Source organism: Salvelinus sp. IW2-2015, linkage group LG5 (genome assembly GCF_002910315.2).
Source record: "Salvelinus sp. IW2-2015 linkage group LG5, ASM291031v2, whole genome shotgun sequence".
NCBI classification, from domain to species: Eukaryota; Metazoa; Chordata; class Actinopteri; order Salmoniformes; family Salmonidae; genus Salvelinus; species Salvelinus sp. IW2-2015.
This window is the reverse complement of record NC_036844.1, coordinates 34,255,151-34,274,734: the sequence shown is the minus strand read 5'-3', so window position 1 is coordinate 34,274,734 and position 19,584 is coordinate 34,255,151. Positions and strand designations below refer to the sequence as shown.

The 19,584-nt window shown below is 41.8% G+C and overlaps 1 protein-coding gene and 1 long non-coding RNA gene across 2 annotated transcripts in view; both read right to left on the bottom strand.

Annotated features, from left to right (window-relative positions):
- Positions 1-4,601, bottom strand: part of LOC111963740 (sodium-dependent phosphate transport protein 2A-like) — a 28,617-nt gene extending 24,016 nt beyond the window's left edge. The window contains 8 exon segments of the mRNA XM_023987234.2: positions 32-227; positions 351-462; positions 976-1,066; positions 1,069-1,113; positions 2,008-2,012; positions 3,273-3,419; positions 3,629-3,791; positions 4,511-4,601. Coding sequence (XP_023843002.2) covers positions 32-227; positions 351-462; positions 976-1,066; positions 1,069-1,113; positions 2,008-2,012; positions 3,273-3,419; positions 3,629-3,758 — 726 coding nt within the window. The 5' untranslated portion in view covers positions 3,759-3,791; positions 4,511-4,601.
- A 3,219-nt stretch (positions 4,602-7,820) lies between these two features.
- LOC111963684 (uncharacterized) lies at positions 7,821-18,804 on the bottom strand. Its single transcript, XR_002877290.2, has 5 exons — positions 18,407-18,804; positions 9,173-9,268; positions 8,997-9,074; positions 8,408-8,461; positions 7,821-8,288 (listed from the first exon to the last, which is right to left on the bottom strand). It is a non-coding gene; the product is annotated as an uncharacterized lncRNA (long non-coding RNA).
- Between the last annotated feature and the right edge of the window lie 780 nt (positions 18,805-19,584).

The window sequence follows — 19,584 nt, the reverse complement described above, 5'->3', positions numbered from 1 at the left end:
TGAATGATGAGTTTGGTGAGTGGTTCAGTACCTGAATGATGAGTTTGGTGAGGGGTTCAGTCATGACCTTGAGCATCTCTGGGGCCTTATCTCCAGAGCTGATGTGGAAGGTGTCAACTACGGCCTGAGACAGTCTTCTCAGCAGGCCTGTGGTTGCCTCCAGGGGCAGTAGCACCAGCACTGACAGCCAGTTAAAACAGTCATGCACCGTCGCTCCAGCAAATGCCCTGTATTGAACAGGCCATGTTATTATAAATCATGCATGATGCCAAACTGTGGCAATACTTGGTATAGGGTTTGTTCAAATCCTAAGGAATTACAGGAGAGGAGGATACACAGCCATTTCTTACCGTTCAAACTCATCCCTCTCTCCAGCCTGCATCAGAGCAACGATGGTGTTGGTGACGGACGTCCCAATATTGGATCCCATGAGGATTGGGATGGCAGACCTCACATTGAGTACTGCACAAGCAAGGAGCAAAACAATAAACCACTATTCATCTATATTACAAAGTCAATTTTTTTTWATAGAAATACTCTTTCATTTGTATTGAGGCAACATGTCAAGAAATACTCTTTCATCTTGTATTGAGGCAACATGTCAAGAAATACTCTTTCATCTTGTATTGAGGCAACATGTCAATAAATATCTTTCATCTTGTAATTGAAGGCAGCAGTGTCAAGAAAATACTTCATCTTCTATTGCAGTTTATCCTCAAGTAATCCGACCTATAATGTGTAGTGTAATGCAGTACGAAGTAGTAGGTTTTTGTTTTGCTGTGTGTGTGTGTGTGGTTGTGTGTGTGTGTGTGTGTGTGTTGTGTGTTGTTGTTGGGTGGTATGTGTGTTGTGGTGTGTGTGTGTTGTGTGTGTGTGTTGTGTTGTGTGTGTGTGTGTGTTGTGTGTGTGTGTTGTGTGTGGTGTGTGTGTGTGTGTGTGTGTGTGTGTGTGTGTGTGTGTGTGTGTGTGACTTACGGCCCGAGGAGACGAGGCTGACGACAATGGAGGTGGAGGTAGGAGCTCTGGACAGAACCGTCACCAGGATGCCCACCACCAGCCCTGCCAACCGGGTTGGCCAGTTATGGCGTTGTCGTTGAAGATGTCCCCAGCCACCTTACCCTGTCAGCGCCAGTGGGGAACACACCAAACTTACATTTACAGCTGTGGGGTAAGGCTAATGATTGTTATTTTTTTATTCCAATCTATAAAGTTTAGTCTCATGTAGTCAAGAGATTGAGGGGAGAGTAAGTCATACATTAATGGACCAGGATGGATAAACCTGAATGAACCTGAGGAAGGATTTATTTTATTTTATTATTTAACCTTTATTTAACCAGGTTAGGCAAATTGAGAAACCGCGTTTCTCATTTACAATTGCGACCTGGCCAAGATAAAGCAAAGCAGTTCGACACATACAACAACACATAGTTACACATGGAGTAAAACAAACATATAGTCAATGATACAGTGAAAAGAAAAAAAAGAAAAAAAAATAAGTCTATATACAATGTGAGCAAGTGAGATGAGATAAGGGAGTGGAAGGCAAACAAAATATATGTATAAATAAATAAAAATATAAAAAGGCCATGGTGGCGAAGTAAATACAACACAGCAAGTAAATAAAAACTAAAAACACTGGAATGGTTGGTTTGCAGTGGAAGAAAGCGCAAAGTAGAGACAGAAATAATGGGGTGCAAAGGAGCAAAATAAATAAATAAATACAGTAGGTAAAGAGGTAGTTTGTTTGGGCTAAATTATAGATGGCTATGTACAGGTGCAGTAATCTATGAGCTGCTCTGACAGCTGGTGCTTAAAGCTAGTGAGGGAGATAAGTGTTTCCAGTTCAGAGATTTTTGTAGTTCGTTCCAGTCATTGGCAGCAGAGAACTGGAAGGAGAGGCGGCCAAAGGAAGAATTGTTTTTGGGGGTGACCAGAGAGATAAACCTGCTGGAGCGCGTGCTACAGGTAGGTGTTGCTATGGTGACCAGCGAGCTGAGTAAGGGGGACTTTACCTAGCAGGGTCTTGTAGATGACCTGGAACCAGTGGTTTGGCGACGAGTATGAAGCGAGGGCCAGCCAACGAGAGTGTACAGGTCGCAGTGGTGGGTAGTATATTGGGGCTTTTGTGACAAAACGGATGGCACTGTGATAGACTGCATCCAATTTATTGAGTAGGGTTTTGGAGGCTATTTTGTAAATGACATCACCGAAGTCGAGGATTGGTAGGATGGTCAGTTTTACAAGGTATGTTTGGCAGCATGAGTGAAGGTGCTTTGTTGCGGAATAGGAAGCCAATTCTAGATTTAACTTTGGATTGGAGATGTTTGATGTGAGTCTGGAAGGAGAGTTTACAGTCTAACCAGACACTAGTATTTGTAGTTGTCCACATATTCTAAGTCAGAGCCGTCCAGAGTAGTGATGTTGGACAGGCGGCAGGTGCAGGCAGCGATCGTTGAAGAGCATGCATTTTAGTTTTACTTGTATTTAAGAGCAATTGGAGGCCACGGAAGGAGAGTTGTATGGCATTGAAGCTCGCCTGGAGGGTTGTTAACACAGTGTCAAAAGAAGGCCAGAAGTATACAGAATAGTGTCGTCTGCGTAGAGGTGGATCAGAGAATCACCAGCAGCAAGAGCGACATCATTGATGTATACAGAGAAGAGAGTCGGTCCAAGAATTGAACCCTGTGGCACCCCCATGGAGACTGCCAGAGGCCCGGACAACAGACCCTCCGATTTGACACACTGAACTCGATCAGAGAAAGTAGTTGGTGAACAGGCGAGGCAATCATTAGAGAAACCAAGGCTGTCGAGTCTGCCGATGAGGATGTGGTGATTGACAGAGTCAAAAGCCTTGGCAGGTCAATGAATACGGCTGCACAAGTATTGTTTCCTATCGATGGCGGTTAAGATATCGTTTATGACCTTGAGCGTGGCTGAGGTGCACCCATGACCAGCTCTGAAACCAGATTGCATAGCGGAGAAGGTATGGTGGGATTCGAAATGGTCGGTAATCTGTTTGTTGACTTGGCTTTCGAAGACCTTAGAAAGGCAGGGTAGGATAGATATAGGTCTGTAGCTGTTAGGGTCAAGAGTGTCCCCCCCTTTGAAGAGGGGGATAACCGCAGCTGCTTTCCAATCTTTGGGAATCTCAGACGACACGAAAGAGAGGTTGAAAAGGCTAGTAATAGGGGTGGCAACAATTTCAGCAGATAGTTTTAGAAAGAAAGGGTCCAGATTACAGGACATTACAGGATTACAGGATTACAGGATACCTCCTGCTAACTGGAAGGCAGAACTCAGGACATCCAACGAGCAGACGAACATGTACAGGAAGAGGAGGAGCAGGGGGATCTTGGAGACGTTGATGAAAACTGATCTCATTCTCTCTGCCTGAGTCTGGGACATTGACGAAGCAAAATCTGCAGGTTAAAATAACAAGTTCCCGGCATCTCAGATAAGCTGTTGTCATAGTGAGATGAACTATTAGTTGGTTAATAGATAACCATGCATGAAAACAAAACATTCTGAATTAAATGGTTTACTTTTCAACATTATGCCTGGAGTGTTGCAGGTAAATCAGTCACACTTTATTCCATTCCTGAATGTGTCAATCCTCTCCTCCACTTACCATGTGCTTTTATGAGTGGGGATTCAGGCCATGTTTTTGGGGGGTCGGGAAGGATGTCTCCGTCCAGGTGTGACTGTTGTCCCAGGTATTTCCTCTTCACCAGAGCACATGATGAGTCCTGGAGGGGCATGCTGTCATGGAACACGTCCTATTGTAGAGGAGTCTATGTCCAGTTGAAGTAATATAGAAATGACATTAGTGACCACAGTAAAGTCAAATTACTGCTCCGGTGAGCCATCTTTCTAAACAATGGACCCAACAGAACCTTATAAATATGACAATAAGCCAATTGGATCAGTTGACTGAGGTCAGGTGAAATAAGACTTTAATAATATAAATATTATTTTGTATAAAGTAGTCAACATTGCATTCATTCTTGATTTATTGATTTGTTAATTTAAAGGGTGTAGATTTTTGTATCGTATTCCTCCATTGTGCTAATTGTTCTCATTACGTTATCTATCAGTACAATATATTTGTTGCATTTAAGGAGTGTGCACTTTGTGGATCTACAGCTTTTAAAATACAGCTCGAAACGCTGTTTCTGCAAAGCATAGCGGCACTATAAAGCCTGGTGGTAGATGAAAGGTTTAGATCCTGTTTTCAATGTCTCTGGGGCTGCTGAGGAGGCTGAACATCAAGCCAGTAGTCTTCCACTTCAATAATTCAAAGGCTTTACATCTGTGGGTACAAAAAGATCTCCAATGCCAGTCAAAAGCTCTCCAATCCCTTTGATTAAAAATACATATCTAGATAGCACATGCTAACTCACGTCCCAAACAATGGATAATGTTAACAGGGGCCACAGAGAGAGAGACAAAATCATTTGGTCATGAAAACATTGATTAGATTAGTGACAGCTATTAGATAGACTTGTCTTACCGTCTTATGCCCAACTCTTTACCACCAAACAATGACAGTATACTCCTCTTTTGACAACGTGTGAAGGAGAGAGACCTGGCTTTTGAATGTCTCCTCCTGAGTCTGAGGTGCAAAGTCTAAAAGTAGCACCTCACGTGTATAACCACAAAACATTGAATGTGCTCCAGGTGGTTAAATAATACTTAGTGCAATATGAAGAGAGAGTTCACTGATTATGTGGCAAATGTCTAAAGGCTACAACTTTCATAAGGAAAGAGATGGGGAGCATTCTTTCAGCATTACTCGGCCTTTTCGAGTGTTGGAACAGAATGCAGAGGGTGACACCCTGTGGTGAGACCTAGAGAAGCAGGCAAATGTTGCTCTCATGGAGCTGGCTGCCCACTACTTGTGTGGTCACTCGGGACAGGAACAGTTGTTGGTGAATGATGTCATACCCCCGGCTGTGAATGATGAATCTGCTTCCTGGACAGAAACGTCCGATTTCTCTCCCACAGATAAACATGATGATTCACACAGAGATATATGCCATGTAAAAGACATCATTGATTACACACACACACACACACACACACACACACACACACACACACACACACACACACACACACACACACACACACACACTCCACACACCACACAACACACACACACACACGCACACATGCACACATGCACACTCGGACACACACGCGGACACACGCGTGCACTCACACACAAGTCATATAGAGATGTAGGATCTTAATTTGAATTTGAATGTATTAACCTAGAAGTGCTTTAAATATTTATCCTATCATGTGCTGTGTTTTGGTTGAATTCTTATTTCCTTATTTGAGTGACTTCCTTTGAATCGGTTGACCTCCTTTGTGGCGACCCCTCATTCAGGGCAGGTTTTGCATGTTATTTTGGCATTAATACATATCACATATCAGTTTGCAAACAATGTAAACAATTATAATAATCATCATCATTGAGTTAATAAAGCTGCATACCAACTTGGTCTCTTTTTTGCTTTCTTGAGTAAGACAGCTCCAAAATGCAGCCTAGCTCAGTGCTTTCTGTGGTGGTGGGGCAGCCAACGGAGCGAAGGGGTTGGTAATGTTCTCTAGTTGTGCCGCGATTGGCTCAGTGTTCTGTCACTCATGGGGACACCACGTCAGCGCAAAATCTAACGGTAGATCTCGAAAATTCAATTCCCTTGGGTGCTGCCATAGGGTTAAATTAGAAGTGCCCACTCAAGAAGGCTCAAGGATATTGGCCACAGATAAAATTAAGTTAAATCACGTTATATCTATAGTAGCTTTGATTGGACTGATCATGTCAACATCATACTTTCAAATATTAGCTAGCAAGCTAGCAGTCATCATCATGAATCAAGTCGACAATCTGATGGCAAATCCTTTTCAATCCTTGTCATATGAAGAGAAATAAGGAAGAGAAATTATAGGTAAAACGTATCTGTGCTCATTGGCCATTGGACATTGGACATAAACATTACAGAAATCGCAAATTCAACAATGAGTGGTTTGGAAGGAATCAGTGGCTAACTGCATTGCAAAGCATCACCAGCCTGCTATTCAGTGGAGTGGATGTGTGGTCCAAGTCTRGGTTTAAGGGTCTCTTTTCCAAGCTTAAAAGGATAAACATGCAACATTGGCCATGCTGTCAATCCAGCATGACTTCTGCCGCGCTCAAAACAACTGGATTCAACTGAACTGAACTGGAACAACAATTCTGAACTGGGAAATCTGACTATAGTGCGTTCAAGACAACTGGGAACTCGGAAAAAAATCTATCTCCGACTGGGAAAATATGTTTATAACGGTCATCAAACTCGGAATTGCGAGTCGGGAACTCGGGCTTCTTTCTAGAGCTCCGACCTGAAGATCACTAACATCCTCATGATTCAACCTTGTTTTTTTCTGAGTTCCCAGTTGTCTTGAAAGCACCATAAATCCAGAGAATGACAGACTTTGGTGACAAAGTTTAATGACAAAATTTGYCCACGAAGGTTCTCCGCTCCACCATCCTGTTCAAGTGAGTACAGCACAACAAGGTGATTCCAAAAATGTATTTATGCTGCTGCATAAATTATGTAATATGCCAGGGAGATATGTATWCTGTAGCTTAGAAGTAATACTAAGTGTATGTTGTGTTTTAAGCTGTTAGCTGTAGGTGGTGCACATGTAGCCTATAACCTGTTTTAGAGAAATGTCATCATCGAATATTGTAAAGAGCTGTCATTGTCTGCTTATGTGCCCCCTTTATTTATCTTACGGTTCTAACTTGGTATACAGGGAGAATACTGTAAGAACGGCCCATGTTCTGAATTCTGTTGCTGTAAATTTCAAAAGTGCTGAACAAATAGTTATATTGACTACGTCCGTCCTACCTCGCTCATTAATGTCTTAATTGAAATTACAGATTGCCTCTTGTCYGCCTGTCGTCCCCTTATACCATAGTTTGTACATCTCAATTGTTAGTAGAAACCACGTTTGTTTAAGCAAGTCAGCCATATCAGCTATGTTTTTTTTAAAGGCAGTAMATGAGGCTGAATGAACTGTTTCACTGCCAGACAAGGCTCCGCTGATAGCCAGGTGTAACAGTAGTAAGGTGTTGGGACCTAACAGTTTGTGGGCACCGTTTTTCACAGTTATAGTGCAATTAATGTATTGTTTAGTGTTGTGTTGTGTAGAGGCTTTGCTGGCATGCATACAACATATATTTTTTGGGGGCTCCACCAAGATTTACATACTGCTTCTTTTTAGTCTTTGTCTCGTGGGAATGAGTGTTAATCAGGGACCTAAGCCACACCCCCACACCAGGACCATTGGGGCTAACGAGCTGTCCCTGCACAAAGGCAGCTCTCAGACGTTGTTCAGGATATTGAAGTCAGCCACGGGAATGGACAGGTGCCACAAACTGTGCTCAACCGCACCTCTACTACTGCCGGGGAGAGGGCAACCTATGGTTTCCAGTACGTTACTGTTCGTTAATGATGAAGCTTTCTCCACCCTCCCCAAACGTGGCCTGCTACAATGATACTGCTGAGGCTGCGACTTCCGCGTCGGAACCCTATGATGCCGACGTGAAGAGCGTTCCATGCCGAACAACTGTGGATTCTAGCATGTATGTGTTGTGAGTGTCGCCGGCTCTGGCCTTGTGTCATTGTTCTGTTGCTTTTGTCCTGTAAACAAACACATTTTGATACTAAGAAGAGAGAAAAGGAGGATATTAAAGGATTTCAAACCCTGATGGTCTGCTGTGTGTGGTATTGGGATTCAAATAACTTATTTTTTTGACATACACAAGGTTTATTTACAAGTTCAATTGCTTCACATTTTCAAAGTGGCATACAGACATTAATTCTGACATCAGTTCCAAAAAACTCAATGTTTTAGGAGAGTGTACATAACAAATCCACTATACCTCATACTTACACACATCCCAACTGGCACATGCACATGTGTTTTCCACTCACTTAATTACACATTTATGTTAAGTGTCTGTGTTTTGTAGAGTAAGTCTCTAGTCATTCTTTGAACATTATATCCTCACAAACAATGCATTTTACACTTTTTCTTATTTGGTAAACAACCACATTCATAAGACGTTTACAAAAAATGTACAGCCTTTTTGTCGTTATGAGAATAAAAACTGCAGACAACTGAATAGGTTTCCAGAGGAATGATTGGTGTCGCCCATGACTCTGACTCTCTGCCTGGCGCTGTCTGCCCCTTCATTTCAGTTCTTCTGATGAGGATGGACTCTCTGGGGGCTCCTGGCAGATATGGAGAATAAGATATTTTAGCAGTATCGGCAGGGAATGTGATTAGGCAATGGAAAGGTCATGTGGTCTGTGGCTCGGATGAGGCAAAAGATAAAGTGCTTTATATCCACCTCATTCTCAGTCTCCGGCTTCCCTGGCAATGATTTCTGTGTCGTGTGAAAAGCCTGGAGAAAGACTATCATTAGCATACCAACAAAAGGAAACCAGCCCAAAGTTATCTATCTGATTAACACTAGTTCCATCACTAGTTTAAGGAATTGGCAGCCATCTCTCTCTCCTCCTCTCTCCGCCATAACATGCCACGTGTTGTAATGAAAGAAAGACCTGCAGCTCAGGTGGTTTAAACACACCAGCAAGGGGCACTCCCAGCTGTAAAACAATGAGATGGATCAAGATGCTTTTGAATAGACATGACATTTACATTTTTTTTACCTTTATTTAACTAGGCAAGTCAATTAAGAATAAATTCTTATTTACAATGACTGCCTACTCTGGCCAAACCCTCCCCTAACCCGGGACGACGCTGGGCCAATTGTGCGCTGCCCTATGGGACACTCTATCACGGCTGGTTGTGATACAGCCCAGGATCAAACCAGGGTCTGTAGTGATGCCTCTAGCACTGAGATGCAGCGCCTTAGACTGCTGCGCCACTCCTGAGCTCAAAATGAGCAGACTGACGGACGGTGTAATGTCGTCCACCTTTTTGGCTTGTTGAATCTCATCTGTTGACTTGGACCTGTTCTTCACTGTCTGTTTATGAGGAGAGGTTGGTTGAGCCTACATGGGAAACAGGAAAAGGAAATTGTTCAGACAGGATGATGTCACCAATTGACATACTTAAGTCCCCCCCCAAAATCTTTTTTAAATACACTAACTTTATTCTGTGCTGACTCCATAGTAGTCTCTGCTAGCCCCAGGTTATCTACGGTCTGTAGTTCAACGTCAATCTCTATCCACCGATGACTGTTCTTCTGGGAAATAAATCAATAGGAAACAGGACACCAGCTCAGTCAGGGCGCAGACTGAGGCTTCTCTCTGATCAGGGGCTCTCTGTGGTCCCAAGCAGGAAATGAACATAATACATTGTTAGTTTTGTTATGGAGCTTTCTCAATTGCAATAGACTTGGTCTGAAATAGCCTACTAATTTGGAGGCTGTAATGGGCGTAAGTGTATTGCTGAGACTGTCAGACTGACCTTTTATAAACCAAAACGAGTGGTGCAAAGTCAAGGAAACTTATCCCATCACAGTGACAGCCCATAGTCTACTATTAATGTCTCATATAGGGAGGAGTATATTGACCTTGAATAGGAACAAGAGTTACAGATAGTTTGCAGTACAGACTAGATGATATAATATCCACTTCTTTGTCACACACCTCTCTAACCCCTCACGTGCATGCGTATGTGTTTGAATGACATTTCCCACCTGGCTCCCATCAGGTTGTATGTATGATGTGTTGAAGACAAACAGTGAGTCATACATACTGTACCTCTCCAGCTATGGGTTTGACACTCTAAAAGCTAATGTGCTCTCTCTCTCTCTCTCTCTCTCTCTCTCTCTCTCTCTCTCTCTCTCTCTCTCTCTCTCTCTGTGTGTGTGTGTGTGTGTGTGTGTGTGTGTGTGTGTGTGTATTCTGATTCTAGCTTTGAGGGGAGCTCTGAAAGGCATCAAAGATGAAAACATGTTATCTCATACTTTTGAAGAAAAATAACATCATACAGCCTTGCTTATCATCCCTGAAAATAATATAATAGAGTATTGCCCAAAATACACACCACCATAACATGCAGGAACTAAAGACAGAATGACAGTTCAGAAAGCATCACCATGGCAACAACATGTCGGCAGGAGCCTAGTGGGCTAACTGAAAGAGCCCAACTGTCTGAGAGATACCCCCCTGGGGAAAGTCTTCTGCTACACATGACTGACTGACAGTCACTCACTCATTCAGTCACTCACCCACTCACTCGGTCAGTATGTCAGTCAGTCAGTCTCTCACTCACTCAGTCACTCACTCACTTACTCAATCCCTCAATCCCTCACTCACATAGTCAGTCAATCACTCACTCACTCAGTCACTCAGTCACTCACTCACTCACTCACTCGGTCACTTACTCCCCGCTGGGCACACTGGTTGAATCAATATTGTTTCAACATAATTTGTCAGTTGTGTGATGTGGCCTCAACCAGTACCGTTTTCATCTCATTTCAACCAGCACTGTAAACATTGAAATTACGGTAAAACTTCAACTTAAATACATTGACTTAACCTTACTAAGAGGTTGCTAAATCAATGGAATTTCCATATAATCATCAGAACAATGTACTTATTCCACATTTTGATGTTACAGCCTGAATTCAAATTATTAATTAATTAAATAGATATTTATTGTCTCTCACTCATCTCCACACAATATCCTATAATGACAAAGTGAAAACATGTTTTTAGAAATGTTTGCAAATTTATTGAAAATGAAATGCATAAATATCTCATTTACATAAATATTCACACGCCTGAGTCAATACTTTGTAGAAGCACCTTTGGCGGCAATTACAGCTGTGAGTCTTTCTGGGTAAGTCTCTAAGAGCTTTGCACACCTGGATTGTACAATATTTGCCCATTATTCTTTTTTAAATTCTTCAAGCTCTGTCAAGTTGATTGTTGACCATTGCTAGACAGCCATTTTCAAGTCTTGTCATTGATTTTCAAGACGATTTAAGTCAAAGCTGTAACTCGGCCACTCAGGAACATTCAATGTTGTCTTTGTAGGCAACTCCAATGTAGATTTGGCCTTATGTTTTAGGGTATTGTCCTGCTGAAAGGTGAATTTGTTTCCCAGTGATGTTTGAAAGCAGACTGAACCAGGTTTTCCTTTAGGATTTTGACTGTGCTTAGCTCTATTCTGTTGATTTGTATCCTAAAAAAAACTCCCTTGTCCTTGCTGATGACAAGCATACCCATAACATGATGCAGCCAGCACTATGCTTGAAAATATGAAGAGTGGTACTCAATGATGTGTTGTGTTGGATTTGCCACAAACATAACGATTTATTTGGACATAAAGTCCATTTCTCTGCCACATTTTTTTGCAGTATTACTTCAGTGCCTTTAAAAAAACATATATATATATATATTCTGTACCGGCTTTTTTCTTTTCACTGTCATTTACGTTAGTGTTGTGAAGTAACTACAATGTTGTTGATCCATCCTCAGTCTTCTCTTAACAGCCATTAAACTCTGTAACTGTTTTAAAGTCACCATTGGCCTCTTGGTGAAATCCCTGAGCGATTTCCTTCCTCTYTGGCAGAGTTAGGAAGGACGCCTGTATCTTTGTAGTGACTGGGTGTATTGATACACCATCAAAAAGCCTAATTAATAACTTCACCATTCTCAAAGGGATATTCAATGTCTGTTTTTTTTCACATCTACCAATCGGTGCCCTCCTTCGAGGCATTGAAAAACCTCCCTGGTCTTTGTGGTTGAATCTCTGCTTGAAATTCACTACTCGATTGAGAAACTTACCGATAATTGTATTGTAAGGGGGTACAGAGATGAGGCCATTCAAAAATCATGTTAACCACTATTATCGAACATGGAATGAGTCCATGCAACTTATTATACAATTTAATGAGCACATTTTTAATCCTGAACTTATTTAGGCTTGCCATAACAAAGTGGTTGAATTTTTATTGACTCAAGACATTTCAGCTTTTATTTTAGAATGTTCTACAAACACATTTCAACTTTGACATTATGGGGTATTGTGTGTTGGCCAGTGACACAGAATCTCAATTTAATCTATTTTAAATTCAGACCGTAACATAACAAAATGTGGAAAAAGTGAAGGGGTGTGAATACTTTCTGAAGGCACTGTGCTGTACATGTTGAAATTGCGTTGAAAATTCCACATACAAATGTTAAAAATATTTCATTCTATATTCCTATATCGGGTGGTTCAAATGATGTAGAATTGTATATTGATTAGACATATTTTATTTGACCTTGTTTCAATGTTGATAGTAAAACGGTATGTTTGAATCAACGTCATTGCTTCAACGTCATGCTATTAAGAGGTATATTGAAATAAGATGTGAAGCCGCAGGCCAACAATTCCTGCCTGAACATTGAGTCCTTTTGGGTATATGAGGGGTAACGCACTTCAGTGAGAACGAGTCCACCATCCAGATGCCTCCCTCCAAGTACGCTGCTTAGCTTTAGAAACAAGCTTGTGTTAGATTTAACTGAGCTGTCACGTCAACACATTTAGACAGTGGTTGTCAGCTTCCATACTCATTTGTTTAGACTTCCTATTTAACATTGAAAAGTTGAAAGTAACTAACTTGTCTTACACAAGCTGTATGTGAAAGTAAAATAGGACTGAGGTTAGGTTTATGTAGGCTACAATGACATCTGATTTGCCAAACAAAGGACACCATCATTTCAACGTGAAGCTTGGTATACTATTTGCATTTGTATTTATTAAAAAAGAGGAGGACCATGTCTCGCCAGTAACTTGTACAGAAATGGTTGAGAAACGCTTTACTGTACTGTCAGTGTTATATGTCAGCACTACTGCCTGTGTCTAAGAAGGGGGTGCAGACTCAGGGTGTGTGTGTGTGTGTATGTCGTGTGTGTGTTGTGTGGTTGTGGTGTTTGTGGTGTGTGTGTGTGTGTGTGTGTGTGTGTGTGTGTGTGTGTTGTGTGTGTGTGTGTGTGTGTGTGTGTGTGTGTGTGTGTGTGTGTGTGTGTGTGTGTGTGTGTGTGTGTGTGTGTGTGTGTGTGTGTGTGTGTGTGTGTGTGTGTGTGTGTGGATTGTGGTGAGCGCAATGATGTGGGCTGTGTGGATAAAATGCCAGGGCTGCATTCTTGTCCCAGTCCACCTCTGATGCATAGGGTTAGTTAAAAGGTTAGTTATATGGTTAGTTAAAGGGTTAGGTATATGGTTAGATAATGGGTTGGTTATATGGTTACTGACAACAGTCATAGTGTCTTAGACTATGACACCTCACCTGACAACAGTCATAGTGTCTTAGACTATGACGCATCACCTGACAACAGTCATAGTGCCTTAGACTATGACACCTCACCTGACAACAGTCATAGTGTCTTAGACTATGACGCATCACCTGACAACAGTCATAGTGCCTTAGACTATGACACCTCACCTGACAACAGTCATAGTGTCTTAGACTATGAAGCATCACCTGACAACAGTCATAGTGTCTTAGACTATGACACATCACGTGACAACAGTCATAGTGTCTTAGGCTATGACACATCACCTGACAAACAGTCATAGTGCCTTAGACTATGACGCATCACCTGACAACAGTCATAGGTCTTAGACTATGACGCATCACCTGACAACAGTTACAGTGTCTTAGACTATGACACATCACCTGACAACAGTCATAGTGTCTTAGACTATGACGCATCACCTGACAACAGTTATAGTGTCTTAGACTATGAAGCATCACCTGACAACAGTCATAGTGTCTTAGACTATGACGCATCACCTGACAACAGTCATAGTGTCTTAGACTATGACGCATCACCTGACAACAGTCATAGTGTCTTAGACTATGAAGCATAACATGACAACAGTCATCGTGTCTTAGACTATGAAGCATCACCTGACAACAGTCATAGTGTCTTAGACTATGACACATCACCCGACAACAGTCATAGTGCCTTAGACTATGACGCATCACCTGACAACAGTCATAGTGTCTTAGACTGACACATCAACGTGACAACAGTCATAGTGTCTTAGACTATGATACATCACCTGACAACAGTTATAGTGGTCTTAGACTATGACACATCACCCGACAACAGTCATAGTGTCTTAGACTATGACGCATCACCTGACAACAGTTATAGTGTCTTAGACTATGACACATCACCTGACAACAGTCATAGTGTCTTAGACTATGAAGCATAACATGACAACAGTCATCGTGTCTTAGACTATGAAGCATCACCTGACAACAGTCATAGTGTCTTAGACTATGACACATCACCCGACAACAGTCATAGTGCCTTAGACTATGACGCATCACCTGACAACAGTCATAGTGTCTTAGACTATGACACATCACGTGACAACAGTCATAGTGTCTTAGACTATGACACATCACCTGACAAACAGTTATAGTGTCTTAGACTATGACACATCACCCGACAACAGTCATAGTGTCTAGACTATGACGCATCACCTGACAACAGTTATAGTGTCTTAGACTATGACACATCACCTGACAACAGTCATAGTGTCTTAGACTATGACGCATCACCTGACAACAGTCATAGTGTCTTAGACTATGACGCATCACCTGACAACAGTCATAGTGTCTTAGACTATGAAGCATAACATGACAACAGTCATCGTGTCTTTAGACTATGAGCATCACCTGACAACAGTCATAGTGTCTTAGACTATGACACATCACCCGACAACAGTCATAGTGTCTTAGACTATGACGCATCACCTGACAACAGTCATAGTGTCTTAGACTATGACGCATCACCTGACAACAGTCATAGTGTCTTAGACTATGAAGCATAACATGACAACAGTCATCGTGTCTTAGACTATGAAGCATCACCTGACAACAGTCATAGTGTCTTAGACTATGACACATCACCCGACAACAGTCATAGTGCCTTAGACTATGACGCATCACCTGAAACAGTCATAGTGTCTTAGACTGACACATCACGTGACAACAGTCATAGTGTCTTAGACTATGACACATCACCTGACAACAGTTATAGTGTCTTAGACTATGACACATCACCCGACAACAGTCATAGTGTCTTAGACTATGACGCATCACCTGACAACAGTTATAGTGTCTTAGACTAGACACATCACCCGACAACAGTCATAGTGTCTTAGACTATGACGCATCACCTGACAACAGTCATAGTGCCTTAGACTATGACACCTCACCTGACAACAGTCATAGTGTCTTAGACTATGACGCATCACCTGACAACAGTCATAGTGCCTTAGACATATGACACACCTCACCTGACAACAGTCATAGTGTCTTAGACTATGAACATCACCTGACAACAGTCATAGTGTCTTAGACTATGACACATCACGTGACAAACAGTCATAGTGTCTTAGGCTATGACAACATCACCTGACAACAGTCATAGTGCTTTAGACTATGACGCCATCACCTGAACAACAGTCATTAGGTGGTCTTAGACTATGACGCATCACCTGACAACAGTATCAGTGTCTTAGACATGACACATCACCTGACAACAGTCATAGTCTTAGACTATGACGCATCACCTGACAACAGTTCATAGTGTCTTAGACTATGGACAGCATCACCTGACAACAGTCATAGTGTCTTAGACTATGACGGAAAATCACCTGACAACAGTCATAGTGTCTTAGACTATGACGCAATCACCTGACAACAGTCATAGTGTCTTAGACTATGAAGCATAAACATGACAACAGTCAATCGTGTCTTAGACTATGAAAGCATCACCTGACAACAGTCATAGTGGTCTTAGAACTATTGACACATCACCGACAACAGTCATAGTGCCTTAGACTATGACGCATCACCTGACAAACAGTCATAGTGTCTTAGACTATGACACATCACGTGACAACAGTCATAGTGTCTTAGACTATGAACATCACCTGACAACAGTTATAGTGTCTTAGACTATGACACATCACCCGAACAAGTCATAGTGTCTTAGACTATGACGCATCACCTGACAACAGTCATAGTGTCTTAGATATGACACATCACCTGACAACAGTCATAGTGTCTTAGACTATGAGCATACATGACAACAGTCATGTGTCTAGACTATGAAGCATCACCTGACAACAGTCATAGTGTCTTAGACTATGACACATCACCCGACAACAGTCATAGTGCCTAGACTATGACGCATCACCTGACAACAGTCATAGTGTCTTAGACTATGAGCACAATCAACGTGACAACAGTCATAGTGTCTTAGGACTATGACACATCACCTGACAACAGTTATAGTGTCTTAGACTATGACACATCACCCGACAACAGTCATAGTGTCTTAGACTATGACGCATCACCTGACAACAGTTATAGTGTCTTAGACTATGACACTCACCTGACAACAGTCATAGTGTCTTAGACTATGACGCATCAACCTGACAACAGTTATAGTGTCTTAGACTATGACGCATCACCTGACAACAGTCATAGTGTCTTAGACTATGAAGCATAACATGACAACAGTCATAGTGTCTTAGACTATGACACATCACCTGACAACATCATAGTGTCTTAGACTATGACACATCACCCGACAACAGTCATAGTCTTGACTATGACACATCACCGACAACATCATAGTGCTTAGACTATGACACATCACCTGACAACAGTCATAGTGTCTTAGACTATGACACATCAACGTGACAAACAAGTTCATAGTGTCTTAGACTATGACACATCAACCTGACAACAGTCATAGTGTCTAGACTATGAACATCACCCGACAACAGTCATAGTGTCTATAGACTATGACGCATCACCTGACAACAGTTATAGTGTCTTAGACTATGACACATCACCTGACAACAGTCATAGTGTCTTAGACTATGACGCATCAACCTGACAACAGTTCATAGTGTCTAGACTATGACGCATCACCTGACAACAGTCATAGTGTCTTAGACTATGAGCAAACATGACAACAGTCATCGTGTCTTAGACTATGAAGCATCACCTGACAACATCATAGTGTCTTAGACTATGACACATCACCGACAACAGTCATAGTGTCTTAGACTATGACGCATCACCTGACAACAGTCATAGTGTCTTAGACTATGACGCATCACCTGACAACAGTCATAGTGTCTTAGACTATGAAGCATAACATGACAACGTTCATCGTGTCTTAGACTATGAAAGCATCACCTGACAACAGTCATAGTGTCTTAGACTATGACACATCACCCGACAACAGTCATAGTGCTTAACTATGACGCATCAACCTGACAACAGTCATAGTGTCTTAACTATGAACATCACTGACAACAGTCATAGTGTCTTAGACTATGACCACATCACCTGACAACAGTTAGTGTCTTAGACTATGACACATCACCGACAACAGTCATAGTGTCTTAGACTATGACGCATCACCTGACAACAGTTTATAGGTGTCTTAGAACTATGACACATCACCTGACAACAGTCATAGTGTCTTAGACTATTGAAGCATAACATGACAACAGTCATGTGTCTTAGACTATGAAGCATCACCTGACAACAGTCATAGTGTCTTAGACTATGACACATCACCCGACAACAGTTATAGTGCCTTAGACTATGACGCATCACCTGACAACAGTCATAGTGTCTTAGACTATGACCATCAACGTGACAACAGTCATTAGTGTCTTAGGACTATGACAACATACAGCCTGACAACAGTATAGTGTCCTTAGACTATGACACATCACCTGACAACAGTTATAGTGTCTTAGACTATGACACATCACCCGACAACAGTCATAGTGTTCTTAGAACTATGACGCATTACCTGACAACAGTCATTAGTGTCTTAACTATGACGCCATTACCTGACAAACCGATAGTGTAAAACAACTCCACTAGCCAGTGATTGTGGCTTACTACCTCGTGTTCTTAGATATGATGCATCACCTTGACAAATAATAAATACAATTGTACCTTACCGTGAAATGCTTACTTTAAACAAGGCCCCTACCGACAATGCAGTTCAAGAAATAGATTAATGAAATAATTTTTAAATATACTAAAGTAAAAAAAAATCAATCAATCAAAAAGTAACACTAATTAATTTAACATTAACATAACGAGGCTCTATACGGAGGTACCGGTACCGTGTCAATATTGCGGGGTACAGGTTAGTCAAGTAATTTTACACTGTGACAACAGTCATAGTGTAAAACAACTCCACTATCAAGTGATGTGGGCTTGCTGAAAGCTGTTAAAAAATACAATGAAAATGTAGAGATATTGTAAATAGCTGACCTCCTCAAGCTTTACAATACTGCAACAAAGCAAACCGCAAAGGAAGCTTACCTTGCGTTTCTGTATGAAGTCCAGCCCCGGGGAATTTAAGAGTAGAGGGGATGTTGAGAATAGTACAAAGGACAGTGGTTTTCTTGAGCTATCTGTAGCCTACTTGTACACTCTTCTTACAATGAGACGTAGAACTGCTAAGAGACACGCCTGTGGATGGTTAAGTTGGGGGTAAGAGTTCTTCTCTTCCTCTCCCTCTTTCTCTCCTCCCCTCTAGGTCTCACTGTTCCTCTCTCTCCCCTCTACGTAGAACCTGTTAGAGTGATTGCCTCCAAGTTATCAGTCTTCACCTCTTATTTCTCAGTAAATGACCAGCTCCAGTACTGTATGAAGAGCATCCACAGATCCAAATATTCTTCTCTGTGAGCATCCGGGTGTGGCCGCGTGGACCAATCACGTCAAGGTATATTGTGTTTGAGTGTGTTTGCTATTGAGAGAGACAGAGAGAGAGAAGAGAGGGGAGGAAGAGGGAGAGAAGAAGAGAGAGCGGAAAGAGAGGAGAGGAGAGGAGGAGGATGGAAAGGGAGGAGGAGGAGAGAGAGAGAGAGAGAGAGAGAAGAGAGAGGACGAGAGGGAGAGGAGGAGGAGAGAGAGAGAGAAGAGAGAGAGAGAGAGAGAGAAGAGAGAAGGAGAGAGAGAGAGAGAGAAGAGAGAGAGAGAATTTTTATTGTTTATTTCACTTTTTTTATCTATTTCACTTGCTTTTGCAATGTTAACATTATGTTCCCCATGCCAATAAAGCCCTTGAAATTGAATGAGAGAGCGGCAGTGGCAGAGAGATAGGGTATTTCAATGTGTGAACAGCAGTTCCAGGCTTCAAGCTCAACAGGCTAAGAAACTTACGTCATTAACTCCTCATTATCTCCAGCCACCCCCCACACCCCCACACTCACCACTTGAGTCTTGCCCCTCCCTTTCTGTTCTCTCTCTTCTCCTTATCACCGAAAAGGTTATGGTCATCCTCCTTTTTATTTGAAGGCGTATGGAGTGAATACTAACAACCCAACAAGGGAGACTGAAAGAAAAAGGCTACCACATACTCAAGCAATTATTCATCCATTTAATACTCCACAGGTATCTCTTCACCCAAGAGAGAGAGCTAATTCATTCCAAGAATTTACCATTGGTCAGAGATTACATTGTTGTGGCAAACATTGTATTCCAATGACAATATAATT